General features: G+C 40.1%; 1 protein-coding gene across 1 annotated transcript; it reads left to right on the forward strand.

The window, feature by feature from the left end:
- The first annotated feature begins 6484 nt into the window (after nt 1–6484).
- On the forward strand, nt 6485–12409 carry LOC120440743 (CD209 antigen-like). Its single transcript, XM_039613935.1, has 7 exons — nt 6485–6729; nt 7377–7478; nt 7559–7996; nt 8637–8773; nt 8897–8997; nt 9149–9269; nt 12109–12409. The coding sequence occupies exons 1-7, from the start codon at nt 6585–6587 to the stop codon at nt 12139–12141; spliced, it is 1077 nt and encodes a 358-aa protein (XP_039469869.1). The 5' UTR covers nt 6485–6584; the 3' UTR covers nt 12142–12409.
- The last annotated feature ends 12794 nt before the right edge of the window (nt 12410–25203 follow it).

Genomic DNA, 25203 nt, shown 5'->3' on the forward strand with positions numbered 1-25203 from the left:
TGTTTCTAAATTCATAAAAAACACAGTGCACCTCTTCTGACTTTCTCTATACTGAGAGAAGCACTCTCACAGCAAACATCAGCCTGTAGTGCTTTTTCTTGGCATAAAGCCATACTCCTGCTCGCCAATCATCACGTTGCTGCTTAACCTAGCTTAAAGGTGGTATGGTTCATCAACCTTATCCCTATTTTTTTCTTTTTTCTTGCAAATACCCAACAATCAATAAATGCATCCAAGTATATAAGTTTACTGAATATTATTATTCAGTAAACTTATATAATTCAGTGATAAACACAGTTGAGACAATTAAAGCAGTAGTGTTAGTCATCTGATTTATCTGCACTGGTTTTATTTTGGATCAAAGTGAGAGTCATTGGAATACAAAATGTTATTTGCAGTCAGTGTTTTGTTTTATTTTACTCTTCACACACAGTTGAGGAGCAGACAGTAGACGGCATGAGTGAAAAACTATTTAATAATTTTGATAGCAGCATGCTACGTTACCATAATGATAATAAAAGCTGAGCTGCAGTGGTTTCTTCCAAGCTGCAGTAATACCACTTATTGTCACATGTAGGAGGGAAGAAATTTAATGATAGTGAAATGAAAGCTTTTGACTGTACTTCAGCAGATATTAAAAAAAAATAAATTAAAATTAAAAATACAGAAAGAGAATTTTTTCCAGGATAACAATTTTGTAAAAACAAAAATTGTGCATACAGGAAGCTTAAGCTAAAGCATTAACTTCAGGATTAATGCTGGGTTTTCAGTAGTACTCTGCTTTTACTGAACATACTTCATAGTACAGGCTACAGCTGGAACTTGTTTGTATTGAGTTTTAATAGTTTAAATAGCAGTTTCCTGTTTAATAGACAACCACTTGTGTTAGTGGATATTCGGAACTAGAACTAGCAAATTCAGAAACTCACAAAATGCTGTTCACCTCAGATATCTGAACACCCAACTGAGTTAACAATGCAGATTCAAATCATGGATCAAGGCTGTACAAGCACAGAGGAAATATCAGGTGGTCAGAAAAAGGGTGGTGAACATTGAGAAGTTCAGAAGAGTAAAATAATACATGTAATGACTGGGACCGACACACTGTTATTGTGACCACTTTTCCGGTATGTTTATTGCAGTTGCACACACATATTGTTAGAGAGTTATCTCTAGGATGCCAGTGCGATAGCTTCCTCAGGACAAGGACTCTTTCCAGATATACTTTAAGGAGCATTAACTGATTGAACAGCAGGCCAATAGTACAGCAATTGGCATACTCAGTGAGAGTATGGGGGCGCATACGTGTGTGGTTCTAAATAACAAGAAAACAGGGAGGATACCAATCATTACTTTTCAGATTGGAAATTACAACATAAATGATCAACTAAATTCTCTGGCTTAAGAAAATCTCACAGTGCCATTTTAAACAGGCAGAGAGCAGGAACGTCTGCATATCCATCCTATAAATTTTAGAATTGACCCTTACAGCTAGAGAGGTTCTGACTCACTTTTGAGCAGGAACGCATACGGCTGGAAATCACAACTCCCCCGCACTCATGGAAAAATTCAGACTCTTAGCTGGACTGTCGTAAAAGCATGTGACACCATCAGCAAACAGTGAGAACATAGTGGAAACCTATGGATGCATAAGGAAATTACCACTAAAATTATAACAATGAACCTGAAATACAAGGAGACTTTCTGACACATATAGTTCTACAGTTCGGCACCCCGTCCACCAACTTTCCAGTCAGCTTCCAGCACACACACACACACAATATAAAGGAAAAGTCTCATCAGGACGATCACCATCACCTGTCCCTCCAACCACCCTGGCACCGCCCCCTTGAGCTTACTGCAATACCCCTCCCCGGCAGCTGATCCAGGGACCACACCTCCGCCACAATACAATACAAACACTTTGTGACTCATAGTTTTTGTGTCACAGCCACAGTCACCATGATCCATTCTTGTCATTCAGTAAAAGGACTAGATGTTACAATCCCTGACAATGCATTGTTTTAACGGAGAAAATCTTGGGGGATGGCTGTTATGAGGAAAAGCAGCCCAGAAACTTTACCAGCGGCACACATCGTTGTGTGCCTCAGCTTTCGTTCTTTTACCCAGGCTAATCTGCCATTGTTCCTTGGTTAGGTTTAGGGATTAGAGATCTGATCTAAATTATCATATTAAGAATTAGGACACATCGTCAGTTGTGGACCTTGGATTCATCGGGTGTTTCGGCCATTATCACTAGACACCCTCATCCAAGGAGGCCCTGCCAGGGTTGATCAGGCCCTGGAGCGTGTCACTGGTTTATGTTAAAATTGTTCTTTCTCTTCTACTTTCTGCTGTTTAGTTTTCTACAGTTTATTCTATCTATTCAATGCAACTGAGAAATACTTACCTCTTTAACATTTATGGAGCCTCATTTCTTAAAAGGGACAGAAAAGGTGATAGAGAGACATAAGACAAGTAAGTAAGATAAGATAGGAGAGAGCAGAGAGGAGAGCCAGAAGGGGGGTGCCTGATCTGGCTTCCCACACCTCCCCGCCGGATGGGCTGTACGCTCTACCTCCCCACTGCCTCCCAGAACAGGGAAGAAGAGCAGAGGGGAGAAGAGTGGAACATTTTTCTTTCCTGTTCTTTCATTCCACCATGAGGTTAACTGCACAGTCACCAGGAGGCCCTGAGACAGCTGTATCCGTCAACCAGCAAAACTTCTAATGTTGTTTCACCCTTTTAACGCCCCCTGTTGAGGCAGGCCCACCATGGGTTGATCAATATTTGTGATGTGTATCGTGGTTAGCTGACTGCCTTAGCTGCCCAAGTGATGTCAGCCCTTTTTAGCCATAGCCAGTGACTGGTCCTCTCAGCAGTGTTAGCCAGTTCTCTTATAGCCTGCCGTTGCGCCTGTCCTCTGATCCTAATCTCTCTAAGCAGTTTTGCTGTTGTACTGGCAACAAAGCCCCTGCATCCCACTTCCACCGGGCACACCTTGATCTTCCAGCCTCTGTCCTCTGCATCAGCTGCCAAGTTGGCATACCGCAGCTTCTTACGCTCAAACGCTTCCTCAATTGCTTCCTCCCATGGGTCAGCTCAGTGACGTACGCAAGTTTTTGGGAGTTAGACCAAAGGACGAGGTCTGGTTGCAGAGTAGCTGTTACAATCTCTGTGTGAGAAATTAGCCTCTGATCCAAGTCCGCTTGCATCTGCCAATCCCTGGCAACCTTCAGCGGGCCCAGGTCCGGGGTTGAGGGACTAATCCTCGGCTTGTCTCCCTCCCGGACAAATGTTGATGAAAGCTGATGCTCCTCTTGGTTCGTGAAAGGTTGAGCGTTGATGGATTTTCTTTTGTGCTCAACTTTCTCGGCTAGACACCTGAGGACCTGGTTGTGTCTCCATGTGTATCTGCCCTGAGTAAGGCTAGTCCTACAACCAACCCAGATGTGCTTGAGTGTGGCTGGGACTGTACACAGGGTGCAGGATAGGTCCTTTCCGAACCACAGCTGCAGATTTATTGGGGAAGGCAGCACATCGTATGTCGCTCGGATGAAGAAACTTTGGAATGGAGTCTATTAGACTCCATTCCCCCGATTTCACTCCATGAGAGTTTCCTCTTTTCAACACTCACAACTGACTCACAACACAACTGAGTTCAGGAATGTTAATAAAGAGAGAAGTGGACTTTTGAGAAAAGCTCACTTCTCTCTAACTTGACCTCCAGTTTTTTCTGAATTTTCAAAACCTGTGGTTTTCAGCCACAGCGGCTATTGTACTGGATTCTTCTGTGACCTCCTGGATAGGTTATTGATGCACCCTTGTAGGGATTTTGGTAGGCTGGGTGCTCTTGGGAATGTTCACCACTGTTTCAAGAGTTCTCTATTTGTGTGAAATGTCTCTCACCACAGTTTGAGGGTGTGCCGAAGCCTTTGAAATTGCTTTGTAGTCCTTTTCCAGACTGACAGGGATCAATGACTTTGTTTCTCATCTGTTCTTGAGTTTCTTTAGATTGTGGCATGACACAGTTCATACTAGTACTTTAACCTGAATAGACAAGAAACAACCTTTTGACGTTTAACCGACTTCTCAACTACAACTGAGATAATTCATGATGTCTCAACTTTTCTTTATTTCTATATTTAGGATAAATGCAGAAATGTTAATACAGCAGTTTCAGTTCACGGTGGGTTATGCTAGAAATGACTGATTCTTCAAAGTGAGAATTGGACAAAAGTTCACAAAAGTTATTGTAGTGCAAGTTCAGTTTAATTATTCGGTAAACTGCAGTTTTGTGGAGCAATCGTGGTAACCAGTTTGACTGAGGAATGCAGCTCAGATTTTGGGAAGTACCCCTCATATTTCTTTAAAACTAGAAAGAGGTCATTAATCAGCTTATGTAGCTAATCTAAAGCATGATTAAAAAACTGCAAAGCAAATAAAAATGTGTTGCACTCAGCTGTCCCAGTGAGTGGTGAGTTCATTGACCTACTTTTGCACCCAGAGAAAATGTCTCTCCTGTTTGTTTATTTATTTGACTCCACAATATGTCAGATATTTTTCCACTTTTACAATTGTGGCTTTACTTGAAAGCTTTTTCGGTGGGAGTGGGATAGCAAAGTGGCTTTAGCCAAATTTGCCACCCACCCTTGGCATATTTTCACCCTGCCCATTGTGATACAACCCTTTAAAGTTCACCCAAAAAGCATTTGTTCAACTTTTCTCCTTTGAGTACTGAGAAAGAAGATGACCATCCAGGGAACTAATACTTGCTCCTGTTATGCATCACAGTCATTAAAGCAGTGAAATCTGCTATTGAAACTACGATATCTGCTCATGATGTTTGCCAGGAAGAATAAATGCATGATTTTAGATTCAAAACCTGAGACTTATAGTTTTGGTTTATTAATTTACTTGAAAAATAATCATTGAATGTGTTCTTTTTCTGCCTTAAAAAGTGTGGGGGAATTAAAAAATGAAAAATGCTGGATAGTTTTTGTTTCTTACAGTATGAAAGTTAAAACTGTCGTACAAACAACAAACAAATCCTCTGATTTTGAAAAGGTCCAGTGGCAACCTCAGATTTGACTGATTTTACAGGGAGTGGCACAAAGCTGTTCAAGTAACTTGCCTAAAAACTTTAATTTGTCACAATTTAGCTTTTGAGGCAATGAACAAGTGTAAAATAGAAAGACATTCTAACAGCATATATATATACATATATGTATATATATATATATATACATATACATATATGTGTATATATATATATATATATATATATATATATATATATATATATATATATATATATATATATATATATAAATATATACATATATATATGTATATATATATATATATATATATATATACGCGTGTATATATATATATATATATATATATATATATATATATATGTATATATATATATATATATATACACATATATATATCTAGAAGGAACACGAGAAGCTGGAGAAATACCAAGGGCTCAGAGAAGAGCTCGAGAGGATGTGGAGGATGAAGGTAACGGTGGTCCCCGTGGTATTCGGAGCACTAGGTGCGGTGACTCCCAAGCTAGGCGAGTGGCTCCAGCATATCCCGGGAACAATATCGGACATCTCTGTCCAGAAGAGCGCAGTCCTGGGAACAGCTAAGATACTGCGCAGGACCCTCAAGCTCCCAGGCCTCTGGTAGAGGACCCGAGCTTGAAGGATAAACCGCCCGCAGGGACGTGCTGGGTGCATATATAGATATATAGAGAGATATATATAGATATAGATATACATATATAAACCTTGTTATTATGACTTGCTTCTACTTTCACTGTATGTGGGTGAAAAATGTACATCACCAAGTAGAGAAGTTTTCTTTTTCATGATTAGCTCTGCTTTCATGTGCTTTTCTCCCATTTAAAATTGTCATAGGCTACACATTAAAAAAGTAAATAAATGAATGAATAAACATTATCTCTAGTTTATGTCTTGGGATTATTTAATGAACATGGACAAGGCTTGTATCTTCTGAAGAACTAACCACAACGCAAGATCGGGTATTCAAATTCAAAACTGTGATTCTCAGGCATTAATTGCATTACCAGCAAACCCAGTATTTTCAGCGGTACCCTGGTTATGATGGATGTGTTTCATAGCAGAAGCACTTCTTCAAATTTGATTTTTAGCTTGATCTGTTGGTGTCAATTAATGAAGGGACCAAAAGTGTTTTGATGCCAGCATGTGTACAAATGAACTACCATGCAGTGGTCATTTCTACTGTTCTACTTGTACTCCAAGTACGACATACAGTAATTGGTTTCAGTTGGATTAGGGCTGTAGTGACTGTTGTCTGTGTATTCAAAAGCAAAGACAAATGCAGTCATAACCCAACAACAGTCCTGAGGTGTGTCAGGATTCAGGGAAATGAAAGCAGCATGACAATTTCATTCCTCTAGCTCTCAGTTTCCTGTTAAATAAAGAATTGCTTGTGCCAGTGGATTTTTACACAGTTCACATGCTCACAAAATGCAGATTGCCTCAGATATAAAAGGACCCAACTGAACCAGCAATACAAATAAAATCATGGATCAAGCCTATATGGGCATGGAGGACGTATCAGGTAGCAACATAAAGTTGAGAAGGCTGGTAGAAACTTCAGAAGACAATTCTATCGATGATGAAATGAGTCAAACTGTGCAATGTGAAACGACTGGACTTGGACTCCCAGGTAATAAACAAAAACAAGTAAACATATTAGATTTAGATACTACATTGATATGTTGATGAATTATTGTGCACAAATAAAACAAAAAGTAAAACTAATACCAGGCAGATGTAGGGTCCAGTTTGCTGCAAAGTTACTGTAGTTTTGGATGTTTTGTTTTTACTTTTAAAGATTTATATTTTAAGGTATTTTTATCTTTATTTGATTGTGCTGAAATGAATAGTTGACAGGTGGCCCTTAGCCCATAATTTTGATTGAATTTTTGTTTTTGTTTTTAATTCAGGACAGGCTCAAACACATGTGTGTGTTTATTTCAACTCAGTTTTTATAGTTTAATAAACCAAAAAAACATTGGTTTTTATTAGTTGCAGTGTTAGTTTTAATTTATACTGTGGTCTGTGGTTGTCGGATTCTAAGTTCAAAAGAGAAAATAATACAATAAAACACTGTGTGACAATCACAGTATTTGTGTCACAGCCATAATCACCCAGAAACAAGTTTGCTTCTTTCTGGTCAGATGTTGATTTCAAGAGCAGAAGTTCATATATTACTTTGTAGAGAAAATAGTATTTTATGTTATGATAAACTATATAAGGATATAAATATTCTTCACCTTTAGACATGTAACAAATATAAACTTCTACCTCCAGGTTCTGAATTTGTAAAGAAGAGTTACTGCAGAGCTGCTGTGATTCTTCTGGGTCTGCTGTGTCTTTTCCTCCTGATTGGATCTATAACTGTGGTTTTTCTCTGTGAGTACAAGGAATATGTAATTAGCATGCTAAAAACCTCACAAGCAATGTTTTTTATTTGATATTGGCATGTCCTACAGTCACCCAAGGCAAATCTCAGTGGGAAATGGACACAGTGTTGCTACACAGGCTTTACAACAACTTGACCAGCGAGAGAAACCAGTTACTGACCAGTTACAACAACCTGACAATCAAACGAGAACAGTTACTGACCAGTTACAACAACTTGAAAACTGAAAAGGACCAATTGCTGACCAGTTACAACAACCTGACAATCGAACGAGAACAGTTACTGACCAGTTACAACAACTTGAAAACTGAAAAGGACCAATTGCTGACCAGTTACAACAACCTGACAACGGAACGAGAACAGTTACTGACCAGTTACAACAACTTGAAAACTGAAAAGAACCAATTGCTGACCAGTTACAACAACAAAGTTAAAGAGAGAGACCAGCTCCAGACAAGATTTGAAGACATGACCAAAAATAGAGACTATCTTCAGAGAAAGCTTCAAGGTAACTATTTGTTTCCATTTTATGTCGTACAGAAATTTTTGCCTCTACATTTGAAGTTAACACTCAAGTACATGACAGTGTTGTTGTTTTTTTTTTCTCATTTAATGCATTATTGAAACACAGCGTTAACGATACTGGCTAAGACTTGAAAAGTGAAATTCAGTATCACCTTCCACCATAATAACATCTGGACAGTTCCATACTATTGAAAAAGAAAGCCTCAGTGAAACCTAGAATTAAATGTAAATTGAGCTTAATATGAATATATAAATATTTCATACGTTAAAAGTCTATTTAGATATAGTTCATACTGGTGCTTTAATCCATGTAGACAAGAAAAAAAAATTCTCTTCATTTTTATCTTTAACTTCAACCAGTATGTCTCAGCTGTTTTTTATTTCCATATTTAGTTGTGAAAGACACCGAACCAATGACAGAAATTTTAATACTGCAGTTTCAGTTCACAGTGTGTGTTATGCTAGAAATTACTAAAGCACCATGAAGCCTTCTGAGAAGTGGACTTTGGACAAAACCTAGAGTCTCTCCTTATTTTCAATGTTCAGTAACGATTGCTGAGTCAGGCAAAATCATTTGATAAAATATATATTTCTTACACACTCCTTCTGTTTTTCTTAAACAGATTGTCGAGAAAACTGGGTGGCCTTCAGTAATAGTTTGTACCAAGTGTCTTCGGTGAGGAAATCCTGGGAAGAAAGCAGACAAGACTGTCTTCAAAAAGGTGCAGACCTGATGATTATCAACAGCCGAGAGGAACAGGTTTGTGTGTGTGTTCAAACATAATACAGATGTGTGTAGACCAAAGAATGAAAACAGCTGATACTCTGATGCATCACTTTAAGTTCTGCATGTTTACATTTCATTTCTCTCTTTCTAAAAAAGAACTTTGTGAACCAGTTCAAGAAGAATTTGTGGATTGGACTGACTGACTCACAGACAGAGGGGACATGGAAATGGGTGGATGGGACTCGAACGAGCACAAGGTTGAAATAAAAATAAAATCTGTCTCTTGTCCATAAAGTATTTTTGTGTTATTGTGTACTTTAACAAAATTAATTTGGTTAATAGCTTACTGAAAACAAAAGACTGACTGAATTGTTGAGTTTAATTCTTATAATTTTATCTGTATTTCAGCTACTGGAATCGGAGGAATGGTGAGCCAAATGGTGGCACACAGCAAAATTGTGGAGAGATAGATAATTACAATGCAGAAGACAGCTGGAATGATGCACCATGTTCCAATGGACAATTCTGGGTATGTGAGAAGAGAGTTTCTCCATAACTTAACATCCACACCCAACAAATACTGCAGAACACAGAGCCATGAAATGAAGCTGAACAGAAAGCAGTGGACACTTACAGCGGGAAAAATAAGTATTGAAGACATCACCAATTTTCTGAGTAAACATATTTCTAAAGGTATTATTGAAATAAAATTCTGTCAGTAACAACCCATCCAATCCATACATGCAAGTAAATCAAACTATAGATGTATGTAAATTAAGTCGTGTTTTTCTCCTTGTCACATGATCTGTAAATAGTGTCTCTGTATGTTTATACTAAGTTGTGTGTAACACAAAACGTGTCTGAAATGACACACAGGGGAACTTGGGCAGGGATGGCTCAGTAGGTAGAGTGGTCGCCCCATGATCGGAAGGTTGGGGGTTTGAATCCACTGAACGGCTACCCTGAGGTACCCCTGAGCAAGGTACCGTCCCTACACACTGCTCCCCAGGCACCTGCTTAGTGGCTGCCCACTGAGTGAAAGGGTCAAATACAGAGTAAAACAAGGAATTTCCCCACGGGGATCAATAAAGTATTATTATTATTAAATACTGGCTTAGCCAAACCAAATGACACACAAATGGTAAAAAATGGCTGCCACATAACCAACTAATAGAAAACAATTAAACAAACTTGAACACCCGCCCCAGGCAATGGAGCATGTGGTTTCATCCAATTAGGCTGCCAGTGGTACTTCAGCTCTCCCTTTGCCACACTTTTTGCCAGCCAGGAAGGAGAAGCCAAACCCCAGGTAACTCAAACTAAGAAAGATGTATAAATATAACATAAAACAGAACTTTGACCTTGCAGTGTTAATATGTGTGCACACCATTGGAACACTGGAAGGTGTAATGAAAAAATAAATTAATAAACGATATTGGATAATAAGTAGAATTACATTTAAGGTAGTGACTGCAAAGTAAACTAAAGTGAATCAACTGGTGGTGAGGTGTGGAGCTTACCATGTGTGGCTTGCCATCACTCGCATACTTCGATTGGCCCAATAGCAGCGAGACTAGTATGGGACCAACTTGTAATACAGTATTCAATATGAGCCAGTATCACAGAGTACAGGAATGTAATCGCTGCTGTGTCTGTTCATGATGTGTGGATATGTCTAAAGTTCCGTATATTAACATTTACAGTTTTCACTAAATTTTTAACATGTTTTTTAAAGGGATAATTTCGAGTCTAGTAGCACTCCCAAATACTTAAATTCCTCAACATTAATTAGTTCTTGTGCACCCAAGCGACCTTTTACTGCAACCACGGTTGTTTTAGGTTTACTAAAAAACATTGATACCGTCTTTTTCTCCAATGAATAAAATAATTGCAAATGTTAAATGGGATAGTTAATCTGTGAGGTTTTGAACGTGACATCAAGCACACATTGCTCAAGGACTTGATAAGCAGTAGCGATCACGTCCAATCTCTAATATGTATAGAATTATATAGAAACTATCACAACTTTTCCCCCTCACGATGCTTATATTCTGCTGTGCTGCTGGGTGCAGCAATCATCAAGGACAGAAAGAGAATCTTTTTTTTTTTTTTTTTTCTTAACTGTAGTGATGTGAAAATGAAGTCATGAGCCAGTATTGAACCACTTCATCAACTGTATTAAAAATAGGTTCATTCATTCAAAGCTTTGTTTCAGTGACATCTAGTGGCGAAATAGGAGAGAGCAAAACAATGTCTTAATGATCATGTCCTGAGTGTAATGAAGGTTTGTGTGAATGATATAAATACCCTTTGGAAAGATTGATTGACTGGTCAGTTGGAAGAAAGTGTGCTTGGGGAAACGGAGGATGTGCTGGGATGGTAGGGTGTGCTTGTGTAACTGGGCCGGGGTGTATTTATGTACGTGTTTGGGATTGAAAGATTTTTAATGATAAACAATATTTTTCCACTGTTTGTGTTTATTTCTTTCCGACAAATTTCGACCAGTCATGTGATTCAGTCAGATAAATAGAACAGTACAACAATTATAACTTACTTACGATTGTAACTTGCTTATTTTAAAATCACCAGTATCTGTTTCAAACAATATTTATACTATAACTATATTTTCATTATTTTTTCTATTTTTTTCTTTCTCATCTTCTTAGCAAAAGCTCCTTGATCAGGGAGCTTTTGCTATGTCATTGGAGATGGCTGAGCAAGCCATAATTCTTCCAGTACTCTTGCCTTCTCGTCTCTGTCTCATCTTCCTTCTACAAATACTTTGTTACTGTACATAAGTAGAATTTTCAGATATCTATCCTTTTGGTTTTGATTTGAGGGGGTTATTATTTTACATCAGTGTGCCTTTAAACATCAAACCGATTTGAGCATCAACAGTAATAAAAAGAGATGAAAGAGGCAAGAAAAAAAATGTGTTCAATAGTCAGGGTTTAAAGTGGGCTCTTTTTTGTTTTGCCTTTTGATTTTTCTTTGACACAACACCGGAATGAGTGCAGGTCTCTGTAAGTTGCAGTACTTCAGCATCTAGCTAGCCCTATAGAGGATGAGCGAACATAAAGGGAGTAATGATTTTTAAGTGGCAGGTACTGTAATTTCAAATGCAACGTTTCTATTTGCTTAACAAACATCAGCAAACACACAAACTGTTTGTGTGCAGATTTTCACAATGTATGTTGTTAGCCAAAAGTCCAACTGCTGCTGAACTTTTATTGAAGTATTTTTACACTAGTATCTGTACTTCTACCACCTATGGGTCCGCAGACTGGACCCAAAAGGCAGACTCAGAGCAGGTGCACTGTTGCTATATTTGTCTTGTGTCGCTTGATCCTGATGTTCTCTTCCTCCAGTGCTGGTTTCCTGCCAAGTCTCTGATGGGTTAGGGTCACCACCAGCCTCCAGAGTCTCCTTCGTTGCCACTGACGGCCAGTTGCTTCATTGCATTTGATAGACAGCCCCTGGAAGAATTACACTTCCTTTGCAGACGCCAGTCGGCAACTAAGCTGTAGCCTTCGTCCTTGCTGGCTCCTCCTTGGGCACCAGACACTGGCATCCTGAAAGGCTTCTCTGTAGGCTTCCAACTCTGCTTCCTGGTGGGTACTATCTTCTCAGTCACTTAGCCTTACCCTGCAAAGCTTCCCGGGAAGTCTTCTTTCCTTCAATACTAAACTCTTTTTTTTCTGTTTGTATTATATTTATACTTCCTGGTTTCTAGGTTTCTGTTGTTTCTGTTCTCTGTGTGTTGCATGCTTAGTCTTAGTTTTTTGTCTTTCTCTTTTCCCTGTGTTCCACGTCTAGTTACTTTTCCCTCTGTGCTTCATGTTTCCTCTGTTCCAGAGTCTGTCATGTTTCCACGTTTCTGTGTCGAGTCTGCGTCTTTGTGAATGTCTCATGCTTCCTGTTTTAGTTGATAGTCCTTGTCCTATGTCAGTGTATTCTGCTTTGCTTCCTTTGTCTCGTTATGTCTGATTTGTCCCAGCTGCTTTCCTACCTGTTCCCCATCCTCTCGTTGTCCTGCCTGTGTATTTAAGCCCTGTGTCTCCCTCTTTTTGTTGCTGGTTTGTCCGCTTGTCATCCTCTGTGTTTCATCTGCTTTTGGGAGTTTTTTTTCTAGTTCAGGTGTCTCAAACTCTAGTCCATGATGGCCGGTGTCCTGAAACTTTTCCATGTGTCCCTGTTGCAACACACCTGAATACAATTAGTAGGCCTTTAGCAAGAGTAAAGAACTTGACTGCATGCTGAAGTGGCAACCCCTAAGCTTACTCAAGTGAATTTAAGTAAATGTAAGGGTTTGGAAAAATTTACTTCTTGCTAATGACGAAATAATTTTATTCAGGTGTGTTACAACAGGGACACGTGGAAAAGTTTCCGGACGCCAGCTCTCGAGGACTGGAGATTGAGACCCCTGTTCTAGCTCTTTGTCTCAGGTTGCGTGTTTCTTGTTAGCTTTCCCAGTTTAGCTTTTTCTTAGCTCAAGTCACTGCCATTCTCTCCTTTTGTTTGTATTTCGCCTCCCACTATAAAGTCAGTTGTCAGTATCTTCTCTTGGGTCCACACTCTTCACCTCTCATCTCCTATCGTGACACCATGTATGATATATATTAATTTCTTTCAAGTCAATAAAGTGCTGCAGTGGGTGTTGTGTGCATATTCAAATGCAAAGACAAATGTAGTCATAACAGAAACTGAGGCATTTCCCTAGTTTCCTGTTAAATAGAGAACCACTTGTGTCAATGTATTTTCACACAACTTCAGAGCCTCTTGCAAAACACTGATCACCTCAGAGACTTGAAGACCCAACTGAACCTGCAATACAGGAAAAAATCATGGATGAATTCTATGTGAAGTATTAGGTTGTCACAGAAAGTACAAAAGGGAGCATCAAACTGTGGAAGACATTTATATGAATCAGGAAGTGATCCAAACTGCAACATAAAATCGAGCCACGATCAGGCGATCGTGGCTCAAGAGTTGGGAGTTCGCGTTGTAATCGGAAGGTTGCCGGTTCGAGCCCCGGCTTGGACAGTCTCGGTCGTTGTGTCCTTGGGCAAGACACTTCACCCGTTGCCTACTGGTGGTGGCCAGAGGGCCCGGTGGCGCCAGTGTTCGGCAGCCTCGCCTCTGTCAGTGCGCCCCAGGGTGGCTGTGGCTACTATGTAGCTTGCCATCACCAGTGTGTGAATGTGTGTGTGAATGGGTGGATGTCTGGATATGTAAAGCGCTTTGGGGTCCTTAGGGACTATTAAAGTGCTATATAAATACAGGCCATTTACCATTTAAAACAACTGGACCTGCACCCCCAGGTAAAAAACACAAAGATATCTACATTAGATATAGATATTACAATTACATGTTGCTGAAGGTTTGTGTACAAACAAAACTAAAAAAAATTGATATAATGTCAGGAAAAGTAATCTGGAGTCTGGCTTGCTGTAGAGCTTTCAATTTTGTTTGAGATAAAAAAAAAAAATCCAAATCTGAGGCCATGGTTCTCAGCCGGAAAAGGGCGGAGTGCCCACTCCGGGTTGGGGATGAGTTCCTGCCCCAAGTGAAGGAGTTCAAGTATCTCGGGGTCTTGTTTGCGAGTGATAGGAGAAGGGAGCCAGAGATCGACAGACGGATTGGTGCTGTGGACGCAGTGATGCGGACGCTGCACCGGTCCATCGTCGTGAAGAGGGAGCTGAGTATAAAAGCAAAGCTCTCAATTTACCGGTCGATCTACGTCCCTACCCTCACCTATGGCCACGAGCTGTGGGTAGTGACCGAAAGAATGAGATTGCGGATACAAGCGGCGGAAATGAGCTTCCTCCGAAGGGTGGCTGGCCTCTCCCTTAGAGATAGGGTGAGAAGTTCAGCCATCCGGGAGGGTCTCAGAGTAGAGCCGCTGCTCCTCCACATCGAAAGGAGCCAGTTGAGGTGGTTCGGGCATCTGACAAGGATGCCTCCTGGGCGAGGTGTTCCGGGCATGTCCCACCGGGAGGAGGCCCCGGGGCAGACCCAGGACACGTTGGAGAGATTATATCTCTCTGCTGGCCTGGAAACGCCTTGGTCTTCCCCCGGATAAGCTGGAGGAGGTGGCTGGGGAGAGGGAGGTCTGGGCTTCTTTGCTTAGGCTGCTGCCCCCGCGTCCCGTTCCCAGATAAAGTGGAAAAGATGGATGGATAAAAATAAATAAATTTGATCTTGGTTTGCTCTCAGTTGTTTTCCAGAATGTATCTGGGGGTTTTTTGTATTTACTTTATTTTTGATTAGTTTCAGTGTTAATTTAAGTTTACACCATTGCAGGTGTTTACATGTTTGGAAGGAGGTCAGAAGAGATAATAATACAATAGAAATACCTTGTGACTGACAGTATTTGTGTAACTGACACTAAGACCCATTCTCAGATGCTGATTTTGGGAGCTGAGAGTCTCAACATGCTACATTTTTCATGTTTAGATATATAACAAATATTGACTTCTACCTTTAGGAGCTGAATAGCTGCTGTGATTCTTCTGGGTCTGCTGTGTCTTTTCCTCCTGCTTGGACTCGTAACTGTGGTTTTTCTTTATGAGTACAGCAGCTGGTTAGCATGCTGATGATGTCATGGGTACTGCTCAGGTGTTTATTAATAGAGCTTGTTCATTTAATGTTTACGTGCCCATTAGGGATGGGTATCGAAACCCGGTTCTTGTTGAGAACCGGTTCCCACTGTTTCAATTCCTTGGAATTGTTTGCCATTTTTGCAAACGATTCCCTTATCGATTCCAGTCGCCCCGAATGACGTAACCACGTTGCGGAGCGTCATTTACCTGGCAGGAAACATGGCGGCTCAAACTCTTAAAAGTTTGGTTATACTTTACGAGAACGGATGACAACAGGGCAACTTGCAATACTTGCAAAGTAGATATTTCATTTAAGGGAGGAAACACTACGAATATGGAAAAGCATTTGCTCACAAAACACGCGATAACCTTAAATGAATGTTGTGTTTTTAATTCTGCTCCGGACTCGTGAATCTCAACCCAGCAGCAGCGGTAACGTTTGCACGTCCTCTCCCGTTAATGCGGCAGGTAAATAATCAACTAACAGTGCATATTATGTTAGCGCGATCTGCCTTATTACAAAACCTGCCATTACTGTGCACTGCATTTAGGTGACCATGATGAGACCATGACTTTAACAAATTTAGCTTTTTAAAGAAAATAAATATGACTTAGTTATATGTTAGTTTTTCTCATTTCCTTAATACTCTCAAAGGTTAAGGATCTTGGTGCAGTGGTTAGCACAACAATCCTGGGCTAGTATGGAGTGTGTGGAGTTTGCATATTCTCCCTGTGTTTGCCTAGGTTCACTCGTGATTCTAAATTCCCCATAGGTGTGAATGTAGTTGCCAGTGTTGGGGAGAAACGGAATACATGTACCGGCGTTAAGTATTTAAAATACAAAATATAAGTAACTGTATTCCGTTACAGTTACCGTTTAAAAAAGTGGTGTTCAAAATACAGTTACTTTGTTGAAATAAATGGATTACACTGCGGTCTTTTCCCGTTTCATATGTTAGGCTATCTCTATTTTTGGTAAATCTACGCCGGTGGAAACCCAAACAATGCATACATTAAGATGCTCTAATGCCTGGGTCTCCATCTCATGGCCCATGTCACCTCTACTTGCGGTCGCATAATGACGTGAAGAAATATTGTTATGATGATTTCTGAGATGAGGTTCAGTTCTACGGTGGTGATCGCAGGGTGTGCACAGGTCAAGTGTCACTATGACCCTCCAGGAAATGACGAGGCCAAGGGATGATTGTTCAGCTCTTTAATGGCAGATTTAGGCTACGTTCACACTGCAGGCGAAAGCGCATCAAATCCAATTTTTTTGACCCTATGCGGCCCATATCCGATCATGATATGACAGTGTGAACAGCACAAATCCGATATTTTCAAATCCGATCTGGGTCACTTTCGTATGTGGTACTGAATCCGATACATATCCGATGTTTTAGAAAGCGACTGCTGTTTGAACGGTCATGTCGCATTAAATCCGTCTTTTACGTCACTGACACAAGACCGACGCCAATTATCAGCGCCGGAGAAGCGCCCGAGAAGACATCCCGAACACTTCCTGGCCATCCAGTGTAGATGTCAGTGAAACTGTTGGGAAGACAACGTGAACATTTTATTTGTACTGTATAATCTGCAAATTCTATCCTTTGAAGCACCGCTCCTCTCTAAAACAGCAATAAGGATAATTATTAGGTTATTTATATTATTATGTAAATAACAAAATAACTTAAAGCAAAAATTGGGAAACGTAAAGTCCGAAGGCTTTATATTAAGGGCCATCAGTCAAACAATATTGTTTGCTCTGGGTCTAAACAGAGCGAGTTGTGTGTGACGTCTTCTTTTGCGCATGTGGGCCGCTTTGATTGTTCACACTAGAGCGCGTTTGCTGTCGCATTTTATTTGTAGTGTGAACAAGCAGACAAAAAAAATCAGATTTGATCAAAAAATCGGAATTGAGCATTAAGACCTGCAGTGTGAACGTAGCCTTAGTGTGGGTGTGGGTATGTGTGTGTGGTTCTACAAACAGAATGAAAACAGAACATAAATTACAACCAAATATAGACAGCAATAATCACTACATAACATATTAGAGACACATACTTGTCTTATAGGCCTTACTACTAAGCTGGCGGCCTTTACTTATAGTCTGAACCATATTTGGCAACAAAGAAAATAACATCTTTCCATCACTTAACTCTTGTGCCCCACTCACTTATGATGCCAAATAAAGAAGGCAAATACACATAACAAATCACCAACTCAAACCGAACTCAGTTTGACCTAGGCGAACTTAGCTTAGCCCAGCTTATCTTAGCTTAGCGATAACTTAGCTTAGAGAAAATGTACAAACAGAGGATGTCCAGAGCGATAAAACATACAGGCTATAATTCTTACACAAGAAATATCCTGTAACTGACCAGTCTTATGGACGCACACTCTTAAAGAACCCACATAAACTGTTCCCGAGCATAACTCGTGATTCACACTGCCTCCATGAACACCATTTTTCATCCCAGTCAAAACATTACTCACAAAACGGCCGCGCCCTCTAGTGGTGGGGCAAAAAACTGCATCACAGTCCGGCCTTCAGAACAAATATATTTAAAAATTATTGTTCAAAAAATTATTTAATATGAAGGCAATAGGCAGAGTGTTACAAGCATAGCCCTAAAGAATGTAGCCTCACGGGCAGTGTAGTCCGTGCTGACGGGAGAATGGACTGCTATACCCTGCCATGTTATGTGTCTGTGAGCGCAAGGGAGGGAGAAAAAGGAGAGTGGAAAAGTACGAGCTGTCACCGACCAGAAACGGGAGATGGAAGCATGTAAATGTAATAATAACCACTGCAGCCAAAAAGAGTGCCTGATGAGCCCAGTTGTAAGTACACTATTAAAACTCGACTGTACACTGTGTTCGTGTTTTCCTCTGAATCAATAAGTTCCGTTGGAGCAGCCTTTCAACACCTCTCTCCGTCTCTCACTAGCAAAGTTTACCCAGACAACAAAGTAAAGCTACTTTTCGGCTACGAGCCCGACACGGAACCCGACGTATTAGCCAGAGGTCCCTTTACTACGGTTCACAGCCGCAGACCTGTTTTATATACGCACGGAGTAGTTTTCTATACGAGATCGCTGCAAAAAAAGTGGAGCCTTACCTAATGTCTACCCTACTGTTACTCATTTTATATTAAGATTTAAAAATCTAGTTGGTATTAGGCAAGTAGCCTAATAATAATGAATCACACAGCAATAGTACATTTTGTCACGACTCGGCTGGTAGTCGTGTGGAGGTGAGAAAGGAGGATCCAAAAGCAGACAGTGGCGGAGATGCAAGTGGGTTTATTTACAGTGCACAGAAACCAAGGTGTGGGCAGGACCGAACAAAAACCTAAACTGGGAAAACTAATACAAAAAGGAGGACATGGAGCGAGGAGCACAGAGAAACACGGAATGATGTTGACTACGCCGAAGGTTCACAGAGAAACACAGACGACGCGACGAGGAGCACAGGCAAACACACAGTATAAATACACACACCAGGTAATTAGGAAATGGTAAACAGGAGGGGACACAACTGGAACTAATGAACATAACGAGACACAAATCTACAAAGTAAAACAGGAAACACACAGACTGTTTTACAACACAAAACTCGGGGACCCGAACAGAACGCAGAGGGAAGACACAAAGAACAAATGCAAAACAGAATAAACTAGAAACTAATAATAGAAACACAAAGCGCTGGGTCAGCGACCCAGGACCATGACACATTTATGTAGTTGTAAAAAGCATGGCAGTATATTAAGTAATCCAAAGTATTCAGAATTAGAGATGGACCGATCCGATATTACGTATCGGTATCGGTCCGATACTGACCTAAATTACTGGATCGGATATCGGCGAGAAATAAAAAATGTAATCCGATCCATTAAATATCAAAAAAGCAGCTCACAAAACTTGCGACACGGCGTAACTCGGCTAACCGTAGCACGTCGGAGCAGTGTGTGTCACGTGATAGAGAGGCTGTGTGTCTTGTAGCCTCGCTACCAAACCAGCATTTCATCTCGAGGAAGTTATCCCAGAGAGAAGTAAAGCAAGTGTGTAAGTTCATCTCTGAATGTTTGTAAAGCATTCCAGCGTTAAGCTTAACAACCGATATATGGAGCGACTGCCCCTCTCTCTCTCTCTCTCTCCTGCAGCTACTTCAATCGTGAAACTGCTTAATGATCAGCTGATCGGCTTTTCTGTCGCGAGTCCGTCTCTCTTCTTTGTTTTTGGCCCACTTTGCACCAGAAAGAGGAAACCAGCGGCGGAACAACAGCAGCACGTTTAAGCTTGATAAGCTGTTGTTAGAATTTATTTAATATTACTTTCTACACCAGGATCCTTTTCTACGTAGCTGACGGCTGGTAACTGTGCAGGGGCGGATCTAGCAAAGTGTAGCCAGGGGGGCCGATAGGGCATGAACAGGGAAAAGGGGGCACAAAGACATACTTTTCTTTCTTATTCTCATTTAAAATGCCTAGCTTTTAATAAATAATTATCTGAATCTTACACCCAAAGTTTTAATCTGATGTAAAATGTATAGAAGTCCATTACTGTATATAGTAACTGTTAAGTCTAATATACCCTAGTAAGCTATAGTACTTTTTTCTTTGGGAAAGTACCATCTGTGCAGTCTGCAATTCTGTTGAAGAAAGATGTTGAATCTATTTAATTATTCTTGAAAAATAATTGATTTCTGTGCATTTTTTTTTCACCCTGCATCAAATTAAAGTTGATTACATCGATTAAGCATCATGAGGTGGAGGGTGGGGGGTGGTTCCCTATTTTTTTTTTGCTGGGAGTTTGTAACCCTATTAGTTAGGTTGCTTAATATTTCTGCTAAGTACTCTTTAAAATACCAGAATAGGGAGGATGGAGTAGGTTTAAGTTTATTAGATTGATCAGTGTTCCTGAACTATGAAATATTTTGGGTGCAGTGTATTTCTTTACATACAGGTATAACAGAATAGCTTTAGTGTTATTGTTTATTTAAACTTGAGTATGAACTTATACAAAATGCAGCAAGATTTAAAAAAAAAAAAGATTTTTTATTGATTAAAAAACACAATATCGGATTCATATCGGTATCGGCAGATATCCAAATTTATGATATCGGTATCGGACATAAAAAAGTGGTATCGTGCCATCTCTATTCAGAATACACTACTCTCATTGAGTAACGTAACGGAATACGTTACAAAATACATTTGGGGGCATGTCTTCTGTAATTTGTAGTGGAATACATTTTAAAAGTAACCTTCCCAACAATGAAGATGTTGCATAAAAAGAGATGAAAGAGGCAAGGAAAAAAAAATGTGTGGCATAGTCAGGGTGGGCTCTTTTTTGTTTTTGTCTTTTAGTTTTTTTGCGGCAACACTGTCTGAAAGTTGCAGTTGCGGTACTTCAGTGTCTAGCCAGCCCTACTAAAGATGAGCGAGCATAAAGGTAAGTGGCAGGTCATCTCAAATGCAACGTTTCTATCAGCTCTGCAAACACACAAACCGTTTGTGTGCAGTTTTTGGTAAAGTGTGTTGTTAGCTAAAGGTCCAGTTGCTCCATTTCAAAGGGAAAACAAAGAAACAGAACTAATGTCACTCAGAAATGGCGAAAGATGTGAGAGATTGGACAGGAGAGGAAGAAGGGAGGGTAGTTTTAAAGGTAAGAACTGCTCAATCCTATTTGATAAAGTGGAAATTTAAAACTAACGTGTAAGTCGTTGCAAGGCAGACTGTGTTGTTTAAAGGTTGCGGTTACGGCCCTGAGCCTCGGAGGGAGTGAGACTGCCTTTTTTAAAAAAAATACATGCAAATCCAAGCATGCTACATGGACGATTAGTTACTTGGAGACCTGTGCCGGCCCTCTACTATGCACATTGAAGTGTGACAGTCCACGTAGACGATTGGCTGCCAGAGGATCCCATAATACTCCAAGAGGCAATGAGTGGCTGAGTTTTGTGACGCTAGCTTGCCTTAGTTTAACCCTTAGCTTCTGTTGATGGATTGGTCCACAGTGGCTGTGATGTTACATGAAGCGTAGCAGAGGGTAATATGAATGTTAGCTGATAATGCTTAGTCATTAATTGAATTCCACCTTCATACCAACTGGGTACAATACAAAGACAGCATAAACAGTTTACTGTCAGTGTAGAGGATGGAAATCAGCCAGGACAACTCATGAAACATCTGCTTACATCTGGTTTAATTCAGTTGTGTACATCCACAAAGAGCAGCAGGTTAGCTGATCAAAACCTGTACATTAGGAAAATCTACTGGAGCTCTCAATAGAAATTATTGTGAGTTGTGATTCTTTTCCATACACTCAGCCATTACAACTGCTTTTACGGTTCCCCCAAGTCCAGAGAGTGGTGTCCCCACCATGGGGACTTGCCGCACCTGGAGCGCAATTACGCACCTGTAGCTGATCAGCCTCATCTTGGGAGCTTCTTAGCAGAGTTGCTGAGCTCCCGTCAACGCTGGGTTGTTGTGAGAGAATTGTAAGTTTTCTCAGAAGCTAATTATTGAAAGTGCTGGTCATCACGTATGTTAATCGTAGTAACGCGTCTCTCGTTTCCTGTTGGATTACAAAATTGGAGGAATAGAGCGGGAGCACTGTGAACATTGAACAAAGGAGTGCAACACGGACCCATGTCACGGGAGAAAGACACACTCTCTCACCTGCAGCACACATCGTAAATATCCTCCACCTTGTTGTCATTTTCACTGTAAATAAACGCACTGTCTTCATTCAGAGAATCCAGTGTTTGGGTCTTATATCATTTAGTTAATCTTGTGCTTATGGCTGACAACATGTGATTTGATGCCCTCTAGCAACAATTAAAAAAAAAAAAACTATTTGCATGAAAACCGTCACTGGTGTTACTGTCCTTATTGGTGTAACCACAGCTGTACACTGTCTCAAGGCACCAATATTTTGTTTTCCAGCAAGCTGTTTTTGTAATTTTTAGTTCCTCAGGCTTTCTGAAGTGCTTTTAAGAAATGAACTTTTATATTTAGTTAGAAACAAAACATTTTAATTCAGTTGTTTTGTTTTGTAAAATAAGATAAGTAGCAGGTCCAAGAGAACAAAATTATTAAGCCAGCTCACCTTTTCCTCTACACTAGATATCGTCACCAGGTGCGCACTCTGATTTCGACATACAGTTGTCCTGTAAAACTCTGGGAAAAGAAGAATATCTCATAATCTTCCATTGCAATTCTAACTACATATAAAAAGACAACTTTGAAGCTATTTTTAATTGGATCTTTTATATCGTATTTGGACACATTAATATTATGACCAGTTATGAGAAGTGCGTGTGATTTGGTGGTTGTGTTTTTGGGCTACATATAAAATCTCAATTACAGCCACCAAAATCCTAGGGCCGGTCTGAATCGTAGGCTTTGACTGTACTTAGCTATGACTTTTATCAAAAAAGTTGGGCTGTTATTGTATTTTATTTATTTCAGTGATACACTTGACAGACATTTGCAGCACCTGCTGCTTCACAGTTTAGAAGCTGTTCTTAGTTTGTGATTACACCTACAGCCACAAGGTGGGGAAAGAGAGCCAATTAACTGAAGATGCAAACGTGTACAAGTGAACAACTATGAAATGGTAGGAAATTGTTTAGTTTGGTATTCTTGCATTTAATTTGTCTCAATACAACTGAGTTACTTTAAAAAAAAACAAAAAACTGCAGTTTGTAGGATGATCAAGCGGTGCATTCACTGAAGCACCAGTTTTTCCTTTGACAAAGGAACAGACAAAAAAGAAAGAAGACAATTTAAAATAACAAAACATCATGAATAAAAGCTTACAGTACATTAAGAAAATACTTCCTGCAGTTTAAAATGTTCAGACTTGTTCAGAGTTGTTTTTGTTTTTTGTGATTTAAACATTCTTGTGGGATTATGGCAGCATCAGGTATTAAAATGCCATTCCACATTTGGACACTAGAGGGTGCATAGCGTCCTGGTGGCATAGAGTAGTACCTAAAGTGAGCTTCATTTGGTGAAATTTCCTTTTTCAAAACAAAAAAGACACAGAAAGAAGGAAACCTGGAGCTGAAGCTCGTCAAGATAAAGAAGACCTAAAATAAATGCTGAATGAGAGGAAAAGAGTTTCTGATAAGTTGAAGCTTGTAAACTCTCCTATCTCTCTCTCACACACACACACACACACACACACACACACACACACACACACACACACACACACACACACACACACACACACCTCGACCTAACAATGTTTACACATGCTTGTTTTCATATCTTAGTGAGGACATCTAATTGACATAAAGCTTTCCTTAGCCACTTACTACAACCCTAACCATAAAAAAAGAATGCTTAATTGTAAATCTGACATTATAACCACAGTTTGAAACTCAAAAAGCCTTCAAACTCATAGGGATAGGCATTTTGTCACCATAAATGACTGTTGGTCCCCACAAGTATAGTAGCATTCCAACATAAGGCCACCCTCAACTGATTCTTCCAATAATTTTTTCATTCGGTTTCAGTGACCCACAGTAAAGATGTTTACTGCCTGTGTGTGGTGCTCTTTGTTCGTTTGGGTCTCCTGAGTGGGCAAAGAGACACACCAGCCATTTTTCAGCTTGAACCTTTAACTGCTTAATAAATTTAAGAAAATGCTCTTAGAACATATTTGTCTCGTCTGTTTCAAAAATGAACACAACATTTGTCTGATTTTTTTTTTTTTTTTTAATTATTATTTTGTGTATTATTCTTCTAAGTTGTGTTTTTGGTGATTTTTTTCAGTGATATATTGTTTTATATTATTTATTTTATGCTTTTTGTTGACTAAGTTGATATTCTAAAACAATTTATTTCATTTGATTTATTACATTACTGGGGCGATCGTGGCTCAAAAGTTGGGAGTTCGCGTTGTAATCGGAAGGTTGCCGGTTCGAGCCCCGGCTTGGACAGTCTCGGTCGTTGTGTCCTTGGGCAAGACACTTCACCCGTTGCCTACTGGTGGTGGCCAGAGGGCCCGGTGGCGCCAGTGTTCAGCAGCCTCGCCTCTGTCAGTGCGCCCCAGGGTGGCTGTGGCTACTATGTAGCTTGCCATCACCAGTGTGTGAATGTGTACGTGAATGGGTGAATGACTGGATGTGTAAAGCGCTTTGGGGTCCTTAGGGACTAGTAAAGCGCTATACAAATACAGGCCATTTACATTATTGTAAGGTCTACAAATCTATAAAATACACATTCTCCTTCCAGTATGGCTGGGGGGGAGCCAGCCTTAGCAGATGCACAACACGTACAGTTCATGGTTTTCTGTACTTCTTTATATTACAGTGTTTGAAAGTAAAGAGCCCGGAGATCCAGAACAGTCTTCTGCCTCTTACTTATGAGCAGTGTTGGGTAAGTTACTTTAAATTAGTAACTTAGTTACATTACTAGTTACTTCTCTAAAAAAGTAACTAGTTACTAGGGAAAGTAACTTTGGTTTTACTCAGAATTCTCTTGTTAATGTGTTGCTTCCGTAACTGGATACCCAGCAAGATTGTCAGTCTTCTAGCTTGCTTACTTGCCACAAGTGCACTGTGCCACCTACCAATAGAAAGGAAAAAATAATGTGCACATTTCCACGAGAGAAATCACGCCTGGACCGTCGTTGACCACCGCCATGATTCTAGCCTGCTTTTACATCCAACACAAAAACTGCAGTCGTGGTGCTTTTGATTGTACTCAGAACTCGGAAATTCTGCCTTCTGAATAGGAAGATGTAGGTAACACCAGACTGCAGATGAGCTGCATACAGAGCTGGACTGGGACAAAGAAAATCGTCCCAGGCATTTTGACTAGAGACCGGCCCACCATTATAGGAA

Source organism: Oreochromis aureus, linkage group 6, assembly GCF_013358895.1.
Source record: "Oreochromis aureus strain Israel breed Guangdong linkage group 6, ZZ_aureus, whole genome shotgun sequence".
In the NCBI taxonomy this organism is placed as follows: Eukaryota; Metazoa; Chordata; class Actinopteri; order Cichliformes; family Cichlidae; genus Oreochromis; species Oreochromis aureus.

What these genes read in the sequence shown, in the direction of transcription:
- LOC120440743 (XM_039613935.1), top strand. Translation starts at nt 6,585, where the DNA reads ATGGATCAAGCCTATATGGGCATGGAGGACGTATCAGGTAGCAACATA. An exon ending in GGGACTCGAACGAGCACAAG is followed by an intron (nt 8,998 to 9,148) that starts GTTGAAATAAAA and finishes TCTGTATTTCAG; the next exon opens with CTACTGGAATCGGAGGAATG. An exon ending in GTTCCAATGGACAATTCTGG is followed by an intron (nt 9,270 to 12,108) that starts GTATGTGAGAAG and finishes CTCTTCCTCCAG; the next exon opens with TGCTGGTTTCCTGCCAAGTC.